The sequence below is a fragment of the Phaenicophaeus curvirostris genome, unplaced genomic scaffold (assembly GCF_032191515.1).
Source record: "Phaenicophaeus curvirostris isolate KB17595 unplaced genomic scaffold, BPBGC_Pcur_1.0 scaffold_73, whole genome shotgun sequence".
Classification (NCBI taxonomy): Eukaryota; Metazoa; Chordata; class Aves; order Cuculiformes; family Cuculidae; genus Phaenicophaeus; species Phaenicophaeus curvirostris.
This window is the reverse complement of record NW_027206695.1, coordinates 219,825-236,380: the sequence shown is the minus strand read 5'-3', so window position 1 is coordinate 236,380 and position 16,556 is coordinate 219,825. Positions and strand designations below refer to the sequence as shown.

General features: G+C 64.2%; 2 protein-coding genes across 2 annotated transcripts in view; both read left to right on the top strand.

Annotated features, from left to right (window-relative positions):
* The window catches only part of LOC138734342 (zinc finger protein 585A-like), a 352,271-nt gene that overhangs the window by 318,370 nt on the left and 17,345 nt on the right, over positions 1–16,556 (top strand). The window lies entirely within an intron of this gene.
* On the top strand, positions 2,753–15,132 carry TAP1 (transporter 1, ATP binding cassette subfamily B member). Its single transcript, XM_069881960.1, has 10 exons — positions 2,753–4,231; positions 4,740–4,842; positions 5,700–6,036; positions 8,224–8,421; positions 9,938–10,066; positions 11,021–11,206; positions 11,308–11,481; positions 13,243–13,402; positions 13,480–13,616; positions 14,746–15,132. Exons 1-10 carry the CDS (start codon positions 4,138–4,140, stop codon positions 15,115–15,117), a joined length of 1,890 nt encoding a protein of 629 aa, XP_069738061.1. The 5' UTR covers positions 2,753–4,137; the 3' UTR covers positions 15,118–15,132.

Here is a 16,556-nt window from a genome sequence, read left to right as displayed (position 1 = left end):
CCCCACCAGCACCTTCAGGCTCCCCCAGTCCATCCCAGTGCTCCCAGTCCAGCCCCACCAGCACCTTCAGGCTCCCCCAGTCCATCCCAGTGCTCCCAGTTCAGCCCCACCAGCACCTTCAGGCTCTCCCAGTCCATCCCAGTGCTCCCAGTCCAGCCCCACCAGCACCTTCAGGCTCCCCCAGTCCATCCCAGTGCTCCCAGTCCAGCCCCACCAGCACCTTCAGGCTCTCCCAGTCCATCCCAGTGCTCCCAGTCCAGCCCCACCAGCACCTTCAGGCTCCCCCAGTCCATCCCAGTGCTCCCAGTCCAGCCCCACCAGCACCTTCAGGCTCCCCCAGTCCATCCCAGTGCTCCCAGTCCAGCCCCACCAGCACCTTCAGGCTCTCCCAGTCCATCCCAGTGCTCCCAGTTCAGCCCCACCAGCACCTTCAGGCTCCCCCAGTCCATCCCAGTGCTCCCAGTCCAGCCCCACCAGCACCTTCAGGCTCTCCCAGTCCATCCCAGTGCTCCCAGTTCAGCCCCACCAGCACCTTCAGGCTCCCCCAGTCCATCCCAGTGCTCCCAGTCCAGCCCCACCAGCACCTTCAGGCTCTCCCAGTCCATCCCAGTGCTCCCAGTCCAGCCCCACCAGCACCTTCAGGCTCCCCCAGTCCATCCCAGTGCTCCCAGTTCAGCCCCACCAGCACTTAAGAGTCACCCCAGTCCATCCCAGTGCTCCCAGTCCAGCCCCACCAGCACCTTCAGGCTCCCCCAGTCCATCCCAGTGCTCCCACCAACGCCCTGGGGCTCCCCCAGTCCATCCCAGTGCTCCCAGTTCAGCCCCATCAGCACCCTGGGGCTCCCCCAGTCCGTCCCAGTGCTCCCAGTTCAGCCCCACCAGCACCTTAGAGCTCCCCCAGTCCGTCCCAGTGCTCCCAGTCCAGCCCACCAGCACCTTCAGGCTCCCCCAGTCCATCCCAGTGCTCCCAGTTCAGCCCCACCAGCACCTTCAGGCTCCCCCAGTCCATCCCAGTGCTCCCAGTCCAGCCCCACCAGCACCTTCAGGCTCCCCCAGTCCATCCCAGTGCTCCCAGTTCAGCCCCACCAGCACCTTCAGGCTCCCCCAGTCCATCCCAGTGCTCCCAGTTCAGCCCCACCAGCACCTTCAGGCTCCCCCAGTCCATCCCAGTGCTCCCAGTTCAGCTCCACCAGCACCTTCAGGCTCCCCCAGTCTATCCCAGTGCTCCCAGTCCAGCCCCACCAGCACCTTCAGGCTCCCCCAGTCCATCCCAGTGCTCCCAGTCCAGCCCCACCAGCACCTTCAGGCTCCCCCAGTCCATCCCAGTGCTCCCAGTTCAGCCCCACCAGCACCTTCAGGCTCCCCCAGTCCATCCCAGTGCTCCCAGTTCAGCCCCACCAGCACCTTCAGGCTCCCCCAGTCCATCCCAGTGCTCCCAGTCCAGCCCCACCAGCACCTTCAGGCTCCCCCAGTCTATCCCAGTGCTCCCAGTTCAGCCAACGCTCCCTTCGCTTTCACTTTCCAGACTCCGCCCCCTCCCCAACCTTCTCCAGCTTAATCTGCCCAGCAACCGATGACGTCACCGCCGCCTCAACCAACCAGCGGCGCCTCCCGGGGCTCCCGCTCCCCTTCCGGCTCCCCCATTGGCTCCCACTTCCTCCCAGTCGCTCCCAGTTCCTCCCAGTCACGCCCAGTTCCCCGCACTCGGGGGTTCCCAGTTCCCCCTCCTACTGGTTCCAGTGCCCCCCCTGCCAGGTCCCGCCCACAACTGGTTCCCAGTATCCCCCCCTCCATCCCAGTATCCCCCCCATTCCATCCAGTCCCCCCCATTCCATCCCAGTATCCCCCCCATTCCATCCCAGTCCCCCCCATTCCATCCCAGTATCCCCCCCATTCCATCCCAGTTCCCCCATTCCATCCCAGTATCCCCCCCATTCCATCCCAGGTTCCCCCATTCCATCCCAGTTCCCCCCCATTCCATCCAGTTTCCCCCCCATTCCATCCCAGTATCCCCCCCATTCCATCCCAGTCCCCCCCATTCCATCCCAGTCCCCCCCCCATTCCATCCCAGTCCCCCCCATTCCATCCCAGTCCCCCCCCCATTCCATCCCAGTTCCCCCCCATTCCATCCCAGTCCCCCCATTCCATCCCAGTATCCCCCCCATTCCATCCCAGTATCCCCCCATTCCATCCCAGTTCCCCCCTTCCATCCCAGTCCCCCCCATTCCATCCCAGTATCCCCCCATTCCATCCCAGTATCCCCCATCTCCATCCCAGTCCCCCCCATTCCATCCCAGTATCCCCCCATTCCATCCCAGTCCCCCCCCATTCCATCCCAGTCCCCCCCCATTCCATCCAGTCCCCCCCCATTCCATCCCAGTTCCCCCCGTTCCTCCCCAGTTCCCACCCCCAAACTGGTTCCCAGCTCTCCCATTGGCTCCCAGTTCCCCCCCCCCTCCCCCCCCGGCCCCGCCCCCTCCCACTTTCGTTCTCGGTTTCCGAGAAACGGAGCGGCTGCTGCGAGCCGGAGTGATCGAACCGGATCGATCGCACCGGGACCGGATCGATCGCACCGGGACCGGATCGATCCCACCGGGACCGGATCGATCACACCGGGACCGGATCGATCACACCGGATCGATCGCACCGGGACCGGATCGATCACACCGGATCGATCACACCGGGACCGGATCGATCACACCGGATCGATCGCACCGGGACCGGATCGATCACACCGGGACCGGATCGATCACACTGGATCGATCACACCGGGACCGGATCGATCGCACCGGGACCGGATCGATCAAACCAGGACCGGATCGATCACACCAGAACCGGATCAATCACACCAGAACCGGATCGATCAAACCGGGACCAGATCAATCACACCAGAACCGGATCGATCAAACCGGGACCGGATCAATCACACCAGAACCGGATCGATCAAACCGGGACCGGATTGATCACACCAGGACCGGATCAATTACACCGGGACCGGATCAATTACACCAGAACCGGATTGATCACACCAGATCGATCACACCGGGACCGGATCAATCACACCAGAACCGGATCGATCGCACCGGGACCGGATCAATCACACCAGAACCAGATCGGTCGCACCAGAACCGGATCGATCGAACCGGATCAATCGCACCGGGACCAGATCAATCGCATCAGAACCGGATCGATCAGACCAGGAGCAGCACCAGGACCGGATCGTTCACACTGGGATCAGATCAATCACACCAGAACCAGATTAATTGATCCGGGAGCAGCATCAGGATTGGATCATTCACACTGGGATTGGATCAATTGCTCTGGAACCGGATCGATCGGACCAGGAGCAGCACTGGGAGTGGATTGTTCACATTGGGATCAGATCAATCACATCAGAACCGGATCGATCGGACCAGGAGCAGCACCAGGAGTGGATCGATCACACCGGGACCAGATCAATCGCATCAGAACCGGATCGATCGGACCAGGAGCAGCACCGGGACCGGATTGTTCACATTGGGATCGGATCAATCACACTGAACCGGATTAACTGAACTGGGAGCAGCACTGGGATTGGATCGTTCACACTGGGATCTGATCAATCAAACCAGAACTGGGTTAATTGATCCGGGAGCAGCATCAGGACCAGATCGTTCACATTGGGATCAGATCAATCGCACTGAACTGGATTAATTGAATTGGGAGCAGCACCGGGACTGGATCGTTCACACTGGGACTGGATCAATCAACCCAGAACCGGATTAATTGATCCGGGAGCAGCATCAGGACCGAATTGTTCACATTGGGATTAGATCAATCACCCCAGAACCGGATTCATTGATCCGGGAGCAGGACCAGATTGTTCACACTGGGATCCAGATCAATCAAACCAGAACTGGATTAATTGATCTGTGAGCAGCACCAGGACCGGATCGTTCACACTGGGATCCGGATCAATCGCACTGAACCGGATTCATTGATCCGGGAGCAGCACCAGGACCAAATCGTTCACATTGGGATCAGATCAATCACCCCAGAACCGGATTCGTTGATCCGGGAGCAGCGCCGGGACCGAATCGTTGGCACCAGAAGCGGATCAATCGAATCCGGAGCAGCTCCGGATCGACCCCCCCAGCGATGCGACCCCTGTCGCGGCGGCTGCTGCGGGTGCTGAGCCCCGAGCGCGGGCGCTGGGTCACCCTGGCAGCCCTCATGGGGGCTTCTGTGCTGGGTACGGGGGCAACCAGCTTGGGGGGGGTGGCAACCAGGTTTGGGGGGTTGGCAACCAGTTTTGTTGGGATGGCGACCAGTTCGGGGGGGTGGCAACCAGTTTGGGGGGGTGGCAACCAGTTTAGGGGGGGTGGCAACCAGTTTGGGGAGGTGGCAACCAGTTTAGGGGGGGTGGCAACCAGTTTGGGGAGGTGGCAACCAGTTTAGGGGGGGTGGCAACCAGTTTGGGGAGGTGGCAACCAGTTTAGGGGGGTTGGCAACCAGTTTGGGGGGGTTGGCAACCAGTTTGGGGGGGTGGCAACCAGTTTGGGGGAGGTGGCAACCAGTTTAGGGGGGGTGGCAACCAGTTTGGGGGGGTTGGCAACCAGTTTGGGGGGGTGGCAACCAGTTTGGGGGAGGTGGCAACCAGTTTAGGGGGGGTGGCAACCAGTTTGGGGGAGGTGGCAACCAGTTTGGGGGGGTGGCAACCAGTTTGGGGGGGGCCCCCAGTGACTCCCCGTGTCCCCCAGGCGAGGTGGCTGTTTCCTACTTCACCGGCCGCGTCACCGACTTCGTGGCCACCGAGGAGGAGCTGGGGGCCACCTGGGCCGTGGTCCTGCTGGGGCTGCTCAGGTAGGACCCCCAGCCCATCCCAGTGCTCCCAGTTCAGCTCTTGTCCCCATGCTCTCACCCCCTTGGTGTCCCCGAACTCACCTGTGATGTCTCCTGACTTGGTGACCCTCATCCCCATGATCTCCCCTATTGGTGTCACCTCCATCCAGGTCACCAAACTCACCTGAGATGCCACCTGGGTTGGTGACACTGATCCCCACGCTCTCCTCCCCTTGGTGTCACCTCCAGTGCTGTCACAAGGGTTGGTGACCCTTGTCCCCATGCTCTCCTCCCCTTGGTGTCACCTCCAGCGCTGTCACCAAACTCACCTGAGATGTCCCCTGGGTTGGTGACCCTTGTCCCCATGCTCTCCTCCCCTTGGTGTCACCTCCAGCGCTGTCACCAAACTCACCTGAGATGTCACCTGGCTTGGTGACCCTCATCCCCATGATCTCCCCTATTGGTGTCACCTCCATCCCTGTCACCAAACTCACCTGAGATGCCACCTGACTTGGTGACCCTCATCCCCACGCTCTCCTCCCCTTGGTGTCACCTCCAGTGCTGTCACAAGGGTTGGTGACCCTTGTCCCCACGCTCTCCCCCCCTTGCTGTCCCCCCAGCGCTGTCACCGAGCTCACCTGAGATGTCACCTGGGTTGGTGACCCTCATCCCCACGCTCTCCCCTATTGGTGTCACCTCCATCCAGGTCACCAAACTCACCTGAGATGTCTCCTGTGATGTCCCCTGGGTTGGTGACCCTTGTCCCCATGCTCTCCTCCCCTTGGTGTCACCTCCAGCGCTGTCACCAAACTCACCTGAGATGCCCCCTGGCTTGGTGACCCTCGTCCCCACTCTCTCCCCTCTTGCTGTCCCCGCAGCGCCGTCACCGAGCTCTGCTGCGACGTCACCTACTCGTGGGAGGTGACGCGGGCGCTGGGGGCCCTGCGCCGCGGGGCCCTGGTGGCCGTGGTGGCCCGCGGGGTCCCGTGGGTGCGGGCGGCGGGCGCGGGGGCGCTGACGGCGCGGGTGACGCGGGACGTGGATGGGGTGCAGGCGGCGGTGGCCTCGGCCCTCAGCCTCGTGCTGTGGTACGCGGCGCGCGGGGCCACCCTCCTGGCCGCCATGGCGCTGCTGTCCCCTCCCCTGGCGCTCGTCACCCTCCTGGCCCTGCCGCTCGTCCTCCTGCTGCCCCGGCGCATCGGGGAGCGCCAGCAGGTACGGCTGTCACCTCCCCGTCACCGTTGTCACCCCCGTGGCCCTCCTGTCACCTCCTTGTGCCTCCTGTCACCTCCCCGTGACCATTGTCACCTCCCTGTGCCTCCTGTCACCTCCCTCCCTGCACCTCTTGTCACCTCCCCATGACCATTGTCCCCTCCATGTCCCTCCTGTCACCTCCCAGTGACCATTGTAACCTCCCTGTGCCTCTTGTCACCTCCCAGTGACCATTGTCACCTCCATGGCCCTCCTGTCACCTCCCTCCCTGTGCCTCTTGTCACCTCCCCATGACCATTGCCACCTCCATGGCCCTCCTGTCACCTCCCCATGACCATTGTCACCTCCATGTCCCTCCTGTCACCTCCCCATGCCCATTGTCACCTCCCTGTGCCTCTTGTCACCTCCCAGTGACCATTGTCACCTCCATGGCCCTCCTGTCACCTCCCCATGCCCATTGTCACCTCCCTGTGCCTCTTGTCACCTCCCCATGACCATTGTCACCTCCCTGCACCTCTTGTCACCTCCCCATGACCATTGTCACCTCCCTGCGCCTCTTGTCACCTCCCTGTGACCATTGTCACCTCCCTGCACCTCCTGTCACCTCCTTGTTCCTCCTGTCACCTCCCTGTGACCATTGTCACCCCCATGTCCCTCCTGTCACCTCCCTGTGCCTCCTGTCACCTCCCTGCGCCTCCTGTCACCTCCCTGTGACCATTGTCCCCTCCATGTCCCACCTGTCACCTCCCTGCACCTCTTGTCACCTCCCCATGCCCATTGTCACCTCCCTGCGCCTCCTGTCACCTCCCTGTGACCATTGTCACCTCCATGTCCCTCCTGTCACCTCCCTGTGACCATTGTCACCTCCATGTCCCCTCTGTGTCCCCATTTTCCCCTTCCCATGTCCACTATCTCTGTGTCCCCATGGTGTCCCCAGTGTCCCCTCCCCATGTCCCCTGTCCCCTCGAGGCCCCATTGTCCCCTTTCCATGCCCCTTGTCCCTTCCGTGTCCCCCTATGTCCCCCTCAGCGCTGATGTCCCCGGTGTCCCCCCTGTCCCCTGGGTGTCCCCGCGGTGTCCCCACTGTCCCCTGGATGTCCCTGTGGTGTCCCCCCTGTCCCCTGGGTGTCCCCCCTGACACTGATCCCCCATGTCCCCACTGTCCCCTGGGTGTCCCCATGGTGTCCCCCCACGCTGATGTCCCCACGGTGTCCCCCCTGTCCCCTGGGTGTCCCCGCGGTGTCCCCACTGTCCCCTACCTGTCCCCCCTGTCCCCTGGGTGTCTGCGGTGTCCCCACAATCCCCTGGGTGTCCCCGTGGTGTCCCCCCTGTCCCCTGGGTGTCTGCGGTGTCCCCCCTGTCCCCTGGGTGTCCCTGGTGTCCCCCCTGTCCCCTGGGTGTCCCCGCGGTGTCTCCCCTGTCCCCTGGGTGTCCCTGCGGTGTCCCCACTGTCCCCTGGGTGTCTCCCCTGTCCCCTGGGTGTCCCCGCGGTGTCCCCGCGGTGTCCCCCCTGTCCCCTGGGTGTTCCCTGGGTGTCCCCACAATCCCCTGGGTGTCCCTGCAGTGTCCCCCCTGTCCCCTGGGTGTCCCCCCTGTCCCCTGGGTGTCCCCGCGGTGTCCCCCCTGTCCCCGCGGTGTCCCCTGGGTGTCCCCGCGGTGTCTCCCCTGTCCCCTGGGTGTCCCCTGGGTGTCCCCGCGGTGTCTCCCCTGTCCCCTGGGTGTCCCCGCGGTGTCCCCGCGGTGTCTCCCCTGTCCCCTGGGTGTCCCCTGGGTGTCCCCGCGGTGTCTCCCCTGTCCCCGCAGTGTCCCCTGGGTGTCCCTGCGGTGTCTCCCCTGTCCCCTGGGTGTCCCCTGGATGTCCCTGCGGTGTCTCCCCTGTCCCCTGGGTGTCCCCTGGGTGTCCCTGCGGTGTCTCCCCTGTCCCCTGGGTGTCCCCTGGGTGTCCCCGCGGTGTCTCCCCTGTCCCCGCAGTGTCCCCTGGGTGTCCCTGCGGTGTCTCCCCTGTCCCCTGGGTGTCCCCTGGATGTCCCTGCGGTGTCTCCCCTGTCCCCTGGGTGTCCCCGCGGTGTCCCCCCTGTCCCCCCTGTCCCCTGGGTGTCCCCTGGGTGTCCCTGCGGTGTCCCCCCTGTCCCCGCGGTGTCCCCTGGGTGTCCCCGCGGTGTCCCCACGGTCCCCCGGGTGTCCCCGCAGGCTGTGGGCCGGCGGGTGCAGGAGGCGCGGGCCGGAGCGGCCAACGCGGCGCTGGAGACGCTGCAGGCGGTGGGCACCGTGCGCAGCTTCGCCCACGAGGCCGGCGCCGCCCGGCGCTACCGGCACCTCCTCGACCGCGTCGTGCGCCTCGAGAAACGGGCCGCGCTCGCCTACGCCGCCAACGCCTGGGCCACCGGCGTACGGGGACACCCAGGGGACAAGGCCGAGGGCGCGGGGACGGGGCTGGGGGACACGGGGATGGGGCTGAGAACATGGGGATGGGGCTGAGAACATGGGAATGGGGCTGGAGGACACGGGGATGGGGCTGGAGGACATGCGGATGGGGCTGGAGGACATGGGGATGTGATGCGATGAGGTTGGAGGACATGGGGACGCGGCCGAGGACATGGGGATGGGGCTGAGAACATGGGGATGGGGTGGGATGGGGCTGGAGGACACGGGGATGGGGCTGGAGGACATGGGGATGTGGTGGGATGGGGCTGGAGGACACGGGGATGGGGCTGGAGGACATGGGGATGTGGTGGGATGGGGCTGGAGGACATGGGGATGGGGTGGGATGGGGCTGGAGGACACGGGGATGGGGCTGGAGGACACGGGGATGTGGTGGGATGGGGCTGGAGGACACGAGGATGGGGCTGGAGGACATGGGGATGGGGCTGGAGGACATGGGGATGGGGCTGGAGGACATGGGGATGTGGTGGGATGGAGCTGGAAGACATGGGGATGGGGCTGGAGGACACGGGGATGGGGCTGGGGGACATGGGGATGGGGTGGGATGGGGCTGGAGGACGTGGGGATGGGGTGTGGATGTGGTGGGATGGGGTTGGAGGACATGGGGATGGGGCTGGAGGACACGGGGATGTGGTGGGATGGGGTTGGAGGACACGGGGATGGGGCTGGAGGACATGGGGATGGGGCTGGAGGACATGGGGATGTGGTGGGATGGGGCTGGAGGACACGGGGATGGGGCTGGAGGACATGGGGATGGGGCTGGAGGACATGGGGATGTGGTGGGATGGGGCTGGAGGACATGGGGATGGGGTGGGATGGGGCTGGAGGACACGGGGATGGGGCTGGAGGACACGGGGATGTGGTGGGATGGGGCTGGAGGACACGAGGATGGGGCTGGAGGACATGGGGATGGGGCTGGAGGACATGGGGATGTGGTGGGATGGAGCTGGAAGACATGGGGATGGGGCTGGAGGACACGGGGATGGGGCTGGGGGACATGGGGATGGGGTGGGATGGGGCTGGAGGACGTGGGGATGGGGTGTGGATGTGGTGGGATGGGGTTGGAGGACATGGGGATGGGGCTGGAGGACACGGGGATGTGGTGGGATGGGGCAGAGGACATGGGGATGGGGTTGGAGGACATGAGGATGGGACTGGAGGACATGGGGATGGGGTGGGATGAGGTTGGAGGACATGGGGATGGGGCTGGAGGAAGTGGGGATGGGGTGGGATGTGGTTGGAGGACATGGGGATGGGGTTGGAGGACATGGGGATGTCGTGGGATGTGGTTGGAGGACATGAGGATGGGGTTGGAGGACACGGGGATGGGGTGGGATGGGGCTGGAGGACGGAGGAGGTGACCCACCAAGGCAGGGCCCTCAGACTCCATGGGGAGAGGTGGCTTTGGCGAGGAGGGTGACATGGCCACCAGCCCACGGTGACCTCGCTGCGGTGTCTCCAGTTCTCCACGCTGCTCCTCAAGCTCGGGATCCTCTACTTCGGGCACCAGCTGGTGGGGACGGGGAGCATCACGCCCGGGGACCTCGTCACCTTCCTCATGTACCAGGAGCAGCTCAGCGACGCCGTGGAGGTGACCTGGGGTACACCGTGGCCCCACCATGTCCCCACATCCTCCTTGTCACCTCCATGTGCTGGTCCCACCATGTCCTTGTGTCCTCCATGGACCCATCCCTGTCCTCTGTGTCCCCATGGTTGTTCCTACATGTCCCCATGGACCCATCCCTGTCCTCTGTGTCCCCATGGTTGTTCCTCCATGTCCTCCTGGACCCATCCCTGTCCTCCATGTCCCCATCCCTGTCCTCCATGTCCCCATGTTTGGTCCTCCATGTCCCCCTGGACCCATCCCTGTCCTCCGTGTCCCCATGGTTGTTCCTCATGGTCCCCCTGGACCCATCCCTGTCCTCTGTGTCCCCATGGTTGTTCCTCATGGTCCCCCTGGACCCATCCCATGTCCTCTGTGTCCCCATGGTTGTTCCTCCATGTCCCCATGGTTGTTCCTCATGGTCCCCATGGACCCATCCCTGTCCTCCATGTCCCCATGGTTGGTCCTCCATGTCCTCCTGGACCCATCCCTGTCCTCCATGTCCCCATGGTTGTTCCTCCATGTCCTCCTCGACCCATCCCTGTCCTCTGTGTCCCCATGGTTGTTCCTCCATGTCCTCCTGGACCCATCCCATGTCCTCTGTGTCCCCATGGTTGTTCCTCATGGTCCCCATGGACCCATCCCTGTCCTCTGTGTCCCCATGGCTGTTCCTCCATGTCCCCATGTCCTTCTGGACCCATCCCATGTCCTCTGTGTCCCCATGTTTGTTCCTCCATGTCCCCATGGTTGTTCCTCATGGTCCCCATGGACCCATCCCTGTCCTCCATGTCCCCATGGTTGGTCCTCCATGTCCTCCTCGACCCATCCCTGTCCTCCGTGTCCCCATGGTTGTTCCTCATGGTCCCCCTGGACCCATCCCTGTCCTCTGTGTCCCCAAGCCTGGTCCCCACGTCCTCCCAGCCGCATCTCCTCCACCCCCAGGCCGTGCTCTGTTCCTACCCCGACCTGACCAAGGCCATGGGCTCCTCGGAGAAGATCTTTGAGTTGCTGGACCACAAGGAGGAGGCGCCACCCGCGGGGACGTTGGCCCCCGCTGTCCTGCGGGGTCACCTCCAGCTCGAGGACGTCTGGTTCTCCTACCCTGGCCAAGAAGAGCCCGTCCTCAAGGTTGGGCCCCTGGATGGAGCCGTGGGGTGACGGCTGAGGCCGCGAGGAGAGGCTCGGGGCCACCGGCTGCTGTCCCGGCGCCGTCACCCGTGTCCCCTCAGGGTGTGTCCCTGGAGCTGCGTCCCGGCGAGGTCCTGGCGGTGGTGGCCCCGCCGGGGTCGGGGAAGAGCACCCTGGTGGCCCTGGTCCTGGACCTTTGCACGCCGGCGGCCGGGAGGGTCCTCCTGGACGGACAACCCCTCGCCGCCTACCAGCACGTCTACCTGCGCCGCCAGGTGCCACCCCCGTCCCCGTCACACCCCGTCCCCAGCGGGTCCCCACCACCCCTGTGTCACCTGGTGTCCCCAACGGGTCCCCATCCCAATGTCACCAGGTGTCCCCATGGGTTCCCACCACTCCTGGGTCACCAATCATCTCCAACGGGTCCCCGCTGCCACCTCCGTGTCACCAGGTGTCCCCATCCCAGTGTCACCAGGTGTCCCCCATGGGTTCCCACCACTCCTGGGTCCCCACCCATCTCCAGTGGGTCCCCACTGCCACCCCTGTGTCACCAGGTATCCCCAACAGGTCCCCATCCCAATGTCACCAGGTGTCCCCCATGGGTCCCTCCCACCCTTGTGTCACCAGGTGTCCCCAACGGGTCCCCATCCCAATGCCACCAGGTGTCCCCCATGGGTCCCCCCCACCCCCATGTCACCAGGTGTCCCCATCCCAGTGTCACCAGATGTCCTCTGTGGGTTCCCACCACTCCTGGGTCCCCACCCATCTCCAGTGGGTCCCCGCTGCCACCCCCGTGTCACCAGGTGTCCCCAACAGGTCCCCATCCCAGTGCCACCAGGTGTCCCCCATGGGTTCCCACCACTCCTGGGTCACCAACCATCTCCACTAGGTCCCCACTGCCACCTCCATGTCACCAGGTGTCCCCAGTGGGTCCTCACTGGTCCCAAGATGTCCCCACCACATCCCCAGTGTCCCCTGCCACATCCCCCCATGTCCCCAGCTGTCCATGTCCCCTGCCACCTCCCTGCCACATCCCCACCATGTCCCCTACCACCTTCTCACTGTGTCCTTACATCCCCTGCCACCTCCCTTCTATGTCCCAATGTCCCCAGCTGTCCCCAGCGTGTCCCCTACCACCTCTCCACCACATCCCCACGTCCCCAGCTGTCCCCACCATGTCCCCTACCACCTCATCACTGTGTCCCTGTGTCCCCTGCCACCTCTCCACCACGTCCCCACGTCCCCCGCTGTCCCCAGCGTGTCCCCTGCCACCTCACCACTGTGTCCCTGTGTCCCCTGCCACCTCCCTACCATGTCCCCATGTCCCCACCATGTCCCTACCACCTCCTCACTGTGTCCCCAGCTGTCCCCAGCGTGTCCCCTACCACCTCTCCATCACATCCCCGTGTCCCCAGCCATCCATGTCCCCTGCCACGTCCCCAGCTGTCCCTACCGTGTCCCCTACCACCTCACCACTGTGTCCCTGTGTCCCCTGCCACCTCCCTACCGTGTCCCCATGTCCCCAGCTGTCCCCACCATGTCCCTACCACCTCCTCACTGTGTCCCCAGCTGTCCCCCTGGTGTCCCCTGCCACCTCTCCACCCCATCCCTGTGTCCCCAGCCATCCCTGTCCCCTGCCACGTCCCCAGCTGTCCCCCCTGTGTCCCCTGCCACCTCTCCACCACGTCCCCGTGTCCCAAGTTGTCCATGTCCCCTGCCATGTCCCCAGCTGTCCCCCCGGTGTCCCCTGCCACCTCTCCACCATGTCCCCAGCTGTCCCCACCGTGTCCCCTGCTACCTCACCACTGTGTCCCCTGCCACCTCCCTACTATGTCCCCATGTCCCCACCATGTCCCTACCACCTCCTTGCTGTGTCCCCAGCTGTCCCCCCCATGTCCCCTGTCACCTCTCCACCCCATCCCCGTGTCCCCAGCTGTCCCCCTGGTGTCCCCTACCACCTCCCCACCCCATCCCCGTGTCCCCAGCTGTCCCTGTCCCCTTCCACGTCCCAGCTGTCCCCCCGTGTCCCCCCGCAGGTGGCCTCTGTCCTGCAGGAGCCTGTGCTCTTCTCGCGCTCTCTCCACGCCAACATCTCGTACGGGCTGGGCCCGAGGCCACCACAGGAGGTGACACTGGCCGCTCGCCGGGCGGGCGCTCACGCCTTCATCTCCCGCTTGCCCCGGGGCTACGAGACGGGTAGGACTCGTCCCCACCCCCTGTCCTGGTCCCCGTGTCCCCGTGTCCCCTCCCTGCTGAGCCCCCGTCTCGCGCAGAGGTGGGCGAGCTGGGGGGGCAGCTCTCGGGGGGCCAGCGGCAAGCGGTGGCCATCGCTCGCGCCCTGCTGAGGGACCCGCGGCTCCTCGTCCTCGACGAGCCCACCAGCGCCCTGGACGCCGAGACCCGCCGCCAGGTACGGGGTGGTGGCACCTCCGTCCCCTCCTCCGGTCCCCCGGCTCCCCTCTTGCCATCAGCCCCTGGGTCCTCGTGGTCGCCACCTCCATATCTCTGTGGGCTTCGCTGCCACCATCCCCATGGTCCCTGGTTCCAGTGTCCCCTGGGGCCTCGCTGCCACCATCCCCATGGTCCCTGGTTCCAGTGTCCCCTTGGTCCTCACTCCCACCATCCCCATGGTCCCCTTGGTCCCTGCGTCCCCTTGGTTCCAGTGTCCTCTTGGTCCCCAGAGCCCTGGTTGCTGTGTCTCCAAGGTCCTTGGTCCCTGTCCCCATGTCCCCTAGGTCCTTCATCCCATGTCCTCTATGTCCGTGCTCTCCAAGTCCCCTTGGTCCCATGTCCCCTAAGTCCTCACTTCCATGTCCTCTAGGTCCTCAGTCCCATGTTCCCATGTCCCTGCTCTCCCCATCCCCTTGGTCCCACGTTCTCTAGACCCTTGGTCCCATGTCCTCTAGGTCCTTGGTCCCATGTCCCTTCTCTCCCCATCCCCTTGGTCCCATGTCCTCTAGGTCCTTGGTCCCATGTCCCTTCTCTCCACATCCCCTTGGTCCCATGTCCTCTAGATCCTTGGTCCCATGTCCCTTCTCTCCACATCCCCTTGGTCCCATGTCCTCTACATCCTCAGTCCCACATTCCCGTGTCCCTTCTCTCCACATTCCCTTGGTCCCAAGTTCTCTAGATCTTCGGTCCCATGTCCCTGCACTCCCCGTCCCCTTAGTCCCATGTCCCCTAGATCCTTGGTCCCATGTTCTCTAGATCCTTGATCCCATGTCCCTGCTCTCTCCATCCCCTTGGTCCCACATTCTCTAGACCCTTGGTCCCATGTCCTCTAGATCCTTCGTCCCATGTCCCTGTTCTCCACATCCCCTTGGTCCCACGTTCTCTAGATCCTTGGTCCCATGTCCTCTAGATCCTTCATCCCACATCCCTGCTCTCCCCATCCCCTTGGTCCCACGTTCTCTAGATCCTCAGTCCCGTGTCCTCTAGATCCTTCGTCCCACGTCCCTGCTCTCCCCATCCCCTCATCCCACGTTCCCATGTCCCTTCTCTCCCGTCCCCTCGGTCCCACGTGCCGTTGTCCCCCGCAGGTGGAGCAGGAGCTGTTTGGGGCCGCTGGGTCGGGGCGCTCGGTGCTGCTGGTGACGGGGCAGGTGGCCCTGGCCGCGCGGGCGCCGCGCGTGGCCGTGCTGGAGGGCGGGCGCCTGCGGGAGCTGGAGGACCCCAAGGAGCTTCTGCGCCCCGGGACCCGCTCCTGGCGTCTGCTCCAGGCTGGGAGACACGGGGGGGCGGAGGGGGACGCGGGGAGGGGGACACCAAGGGATGGGGACAGCGAGGACATGGATGGGGACGGCGGAAGCCGCAATGGGGACATCAGGACCAGAGATGGAGATGCCAGAAGCAGAAATGAGGAGAGCACAAGCCAGGATGGGGACACTGAGGGATGGGGACACTGGGAGTAGGGAGGGGGACAACTGGGGGCAGGGACCGGGACACTAAGAACATGGATGGGGACACCAGGAGCAGGGATGGGGACACCAAGGGTTGGGGACACCAAGGGTTGGGGACATTAAGAACATCAGGGATGGGGACACAAAAGGTTGGGAACATTAAGAACATGGATGGGGACACCAGGAGCAGGGGTGGGGACACCAAGGGATAGGGACAGCGAGGACATGGATGGGGACGGTGGAAGCCACAACGGGGACACCAGGACCAGAGATGGAGATGCCAGAAGCAGAAATGAGGAGAACACAAGCCAGGATGGTGACGCTGGATGGGGACACTGAGGGATGGGGACACTGGGAGTAGGGAGGGGGGCATTAAGAACATTGATGGGGACACAAAGGGATGGGGACATTAAGAACATTGACGGGGACACCAGGGGACAGGGACATTAAGAACATCAGGGATGGGGACATTAAAAACATGGATGGGGACACCAGGAGCAGGGATGGGGACACAAAGGGTTGGGGGCATTAAGAACATGGATGGGGGCACCAGGGGACGGGGACACCAGGAGCAGGGATGGGGACACCAAGAACATGGATGGGGCCACCAAGGAAGGGGATGGGGACACCAAGGGATGGGGCCACCAAGGGCTGTGACAAGGGACCTTGTGAGCTGTGACGCGGGAGGGTGGGCACCGGTCTGGGCCGTGCCCCTGCTGGTGCCACCAGTGACGTGGAGGTGACAATAAAGTCCTTCTCTTTGCACCCAGGATCTGCTGGGGACCCTCGGAAAGGGGGTGGTGGGAAGGGTCTGCGGGGATGGGGACAGCAATGGGGGGGCCGGGGGGACAGGAGTTTGTAGGGCGCATCATTCCAGTCGATGACCGAACATCAGGGCCACCTACTTCGTAGACGCACAGAGTCACCAGGTTGGAAGAAACCCCCAGGATCATGGAGTCCAACCATCCCCATCGATCACTGACCCGTGTCCCTCAGCACCTCGTCCTCCCGGCCCTTAAACCCCTCAGGGAAGGGGACTCGACCCCCTCCCTCTTCCAGCTCCCAACGACCCTTTCCAGGAAATATTTCATCCTGCTGTCCATCCTGAGGCTCCCCTGGCGGAGCCTGAGGCCGTTCCCTCCCGTCCTGTCCCCTGGCCCTTGGGAGAAAGAACTTGTAGGGGCTTCGTGGTGCCTCTCACGATCCCCGGAGCCTCCAGCAACATCAGGATCCAAGGATCGTATCCTCCCACAGGATTCCCCACAAGGAGGATGTGGAGGCTCTGGAGCGAGGCCAGAGAAGGGAACGGAGCTGGGGAAGGGGCTGGAGGACACGTCTGAGGGACCTGGGATGGTTCATCCTGGAGAAGAGGAGGCTGAGGGGAGACCTCATTGCTCTCTCCAGCTCCCTGAGAGGAGGTTGTGGAGAGGAGGGAGCTGGGCTCTTCTCCC